The sequence below is a fragment of the Myotis brandtii genome, unplaced genomic scaffold (assembly GCF_000412655.1).
Source record: "Myotis brandtii unplaced genomic scaffold, ASM41265v1 scaffold314, whole genome shotgun sequence".
Lineage (NCBI taxonomy): Eukaryota > Metazoa > Chordata > Mammalia > Chiroptera > Vespertilionidae > Myotis > Myotis brandtii.
Window position 1 is genome coordinate 2,357,301 of NW_005362033.1, and position 3,603 is coordinate 2,360,903.

Below are 3,603 nucleotides of genomic sequence, written 5' to 3' on the forward strand. Positions count from 1 at the left end.
TACATGTCAGCAAGCTGCTGGGATGATTTTTGTTTGTTTGGGGGCGGGTTGGTTTGTCTGATTTGAGAGGACGTTTATGGAAGCTGGGGCAGTGAAACAAGGGGGGCTTAGGAGAGAAGCAGCAGCAGGAGAGCCTCGGCCGGGCTGCTCTGGCTCTCTGGGGAGTCAGGGAAAAGGGGCCTGGAGACAGGTTCAGGGGTCGCCTGGTTGCAAGTCTCCTGGGGTCCCTTGGAGTTTCGGAGGTGCCCGCTGAGCGGGAAGGAAGGCGTGGCTGCTCCGTGCTGGAGTCTCACCCAGACCTGAGCTGTGTGTGCAGGTGGGCAGCAGTGCTCATTTTGATTGAGAGTAAGCTGAGAGCTGTCATGAGGCTTTGAAGTGATGCAGCAATCCAGTCATTTCATGTTTGTTTTACATAATAAATATTGATTCTATGGCCTTTGAGGTTTTTGCCTTGTTCAGTTGACCGGGCTGTATTTTGATCTGAGTGGTTGCCCTGTCATCTGTGACGGGTGGGAATGCCCATCTAGAGAACATGGAAAACGATGGAAAAGCACACAGCTCAGCCACCTGCATGCAGAGGGCTGGATGGTAAATATTCTAGGCTTTGCAGGTCCTGGGGTCTCTGCTGCAGCCACAGCTCCGTGCAGGGAGCAGCCACAGCCATAGGGAAACAGGGTCCTCAGATGGAGCAAGACCTTCTACCTGCTCTCGCGGCCCCCCGCTCGGGCCCACAGGTAGACGCCAGAGATCCCTCTGAGCCCGGAGACCGTGGGGAATGACAAGCGTGTGCGGCTGCTTGAACTCCTGTCCTTGACATGCCAAGAGGCCTGGATGTGCCTCAATTGCAGATTCTCCGTGACTTGCAGTGGGTGACATCTGATGAAGCCATTATAAGTTGAAAATATAAGTGGAAGTTGGTTTGGCACCTAACCTGCTGAACATCCCCGCTTCGTGCGGCGGAGCTTAAACGCGCTCAGCACTCACATTAGCCTGCTCTTGGGCACAGCCACCCGCTGCCGCTGCCCAGCCGGAGATAGTGCACGCCGCACCTCACTGGCCCGGGAAAAGGCCAAAGTTCCAAGTACACTTTCTGCTCAAGTTGTGTCACTTTTGTGCCGTCAAAAAGTCAAAAGACCTAAAGTTGAACCCTCAAAGTTGGGAACAGTCAGTACCATTAAAGCACTTGGTGGGGGGAGATGTGATGATATAAAACCAGATCGATTTCTGAGCATGAGTGGATTTTGTACTTTTAAAGAAGTTGAAATATGGGTCTTTTGTGACAGTTAAACACTATTGTTTTAAATAGGAATTTTATGGAGAAAATATAAAAGAATCTCCTGATTATGAAAGGATCATCAATCTTCGTCACTTTAAGAGGCTCCTGAGTTTGCTCGAGGGACAGAAGATCGCTTTTGGTGGGGAGACGGATGAGGCCACGCGCTACATCGGTAAGGGGAGCCCAGCCCCTTCCTCACGGGAGAGGGCAGCTGGACAGTGTTTACTGACACTAAGCAAACAGATATTTAGTGTAAAATAAGCTTAAATGCTGCTTCGGGTAAGCTGTACAGATGATCACACACTCACACTCACGTTTAACTATACCACGTGTGTTGCACTAGCTTTTCTGTATTGACGCATATTTTTCTTCCTAACTACCCCGAGAAGCAGAACTCTGTAATTACTTCCAGTTTACGCCTGGAAAAACGGCTCAGAGAAATAGCTGAGCCATCATTCCACAACTAGCCACTGGCTACGCTTTCACAGAAATTATTTTTTGATCTGTCATGCTTGACATTATTTGTTCACTTTCTGTGGCTTTTATTTTCTGCCATAAATCTGTATTAGTTTTGAATTTTAAGCACCTTTTCCAAAGTAACATATAACAGAGGAATGACACATTGAGTTGGCAAAAAAGCTGCCCAGACCAGCTTTTCTGCTCTTATCAGGTAGGATGCTGCGCATTACAAAACCCACTTAAAACTCACAGAGCTCAACCCATCAGGAAGACTGTGTTCTCGAATAAGGAGCAGCTGAGTGCCGCCTGTGAATTCAGTGGCTCAGTGACACCTCGGGAAGCCCCGTGGTTGGTCTTTCTGTCCTCCATCCTCAGCGTGTTGACTTGCTCGGCTAATCAGTGGCCAGGGGGAAGGTCATTCATGATCAGCTCAGACTAGTCAGGAGCTTTCCTCTGACCTGGAGTCAGGGTCACCTGATCTGAGCTCATGGCTGTGCGAGGAGGGTCTGACCCGGGGAAGCACGGATGCGGGTGCACATGGACACCCCTGAGTGCTGGCAGAACCTGTCAGAGACGAGGAGTAAGGGAGGCGCACAGTCGCTGCTGTCGGGTGCTTCCTTCGTAGTTGACCGTCCAGCGTGTGACAGGTCCCTGGGGTGTGCTGCTGCGCCAGCAGGCTGGGGTGCTCGCCAGCTCCTTCCGCGCCCACAGTGCCTCCCTGGACCCCTGCCCGCAGTGGATGGAGCACTGAGCTGAGGGCGAGGGAATCTTGGCCATTTAAGTATGTTTTCTTAACGCGTAACCGAATGGAATGCAGGTCAATGAGACTCTGCAGGAAAAACACTTGTAAGAAGTGTTGATGTGACCCAGAGGGGCTGTCTGTGCTCCCAGAGCTGTGCTCACAGCCTCCTGTTAGGCGTGTGCTGTGGCCAGGGTTAAACATGAGCAGGATGCATCCAGGCACAGCTCTTTCTCTTGGTTTGCATGGTGACCCCGAGTCAGGTGCTTGCAGACATTCAGTTAGCACAGGCTCGTCCCACACTCCGGGCTTCCCCGGGCGGGTCCTTGGGGGAGGGAAGGGATGAGAGGAGGCCTGCTGAGACGGTGGGCGGGCGGTTTGCATCTCTGTCTCCTGTAGCATTTTCATTTGCTTGTTTTGTTTTCAGCCCCAACAATACTTACTGACGTTGATCCTGAAACCAAGGTGATGCAAGAAGAAATTTTTGGACCAATTCTTCCAATAGTGCCTGTGAAGAATGCAGATGAAGCCATAAAGTTCATCAATGACCGCGAAAAGCCATTGGCTTTCTATGTGTTTTCTCATAACAACAAGGTAAACGTTACAGAGCGCAGCACACTCGCAGCCACTGTTGTAAGTCCGGGTCCCTTTTGGCAGCAGAGCCAGTGGTGTACTTTGTGTGATACTAGGACCCACCACCTCTTCTCGGGAAGCGTGGGGCTGTGGTGACTGCCTACCCCCTGGGGGTAGATCCGGGGTGAGTGTCCGACGCCTCCCCTGTAATTGGGAGCCTCACGGGCCAGCATTAGAAGCTTTTCTGTGCCTCCGCTCAGGGCTGGGGGGCAGCAGTCTCTGGCGCTGCCGGGAGGTGGTGCCATGTCTTCAGCTCCTCCTTGCTGAGCTGGCGAGAGCTGTCCACCTCGCTTGCCGTTGGGGGGAGCGTCTGGCAGGTGAGCACTGCACGTGTGACCCCAGCCTGGGCAGCTGCACCCCTTTTCTGAGTGGCTTGCCCACGTGCATTCCAAGGGGACTGGCTGCTGCTGAGGGGCAGTGGCCTCGAGGTGGGCGCGTGGGGTCCAGAGGCTGATGGAGCCGGTGGTCGAGGTCTGAGGCGCTCCCCGGCGCAGCG

The 3,603-nt window shown here is 53.0% G+C and overlaps 1 protein-coding gene across 1 annotated transcript in view; it reads left to right on the plus strand.

The window, feature by feature from the left end:
- Window positions 1–3,603, plus strand: part of ALDH3A2 (aldehyde dehydrogenase 3 family, member A2) — a 42,381-nt gene that overhangs the window by 30,534 nt on the left and 8,244 nt on the right. The window contains exons 6-7 of the mRNA XM_014542809.1: window positions 1,307–1,448; window positions 2,902–3,068. Of these exons, the coding sequence (XP_014398295.1) occupies window positions 1,307–1,448; window positions 2,902–3,068 (309 nt within the window). The remainder of the gene's footprint in view (window positions 1–1,306; window positions 1,449–2,901; window positions 3,069–3,603) is intronic.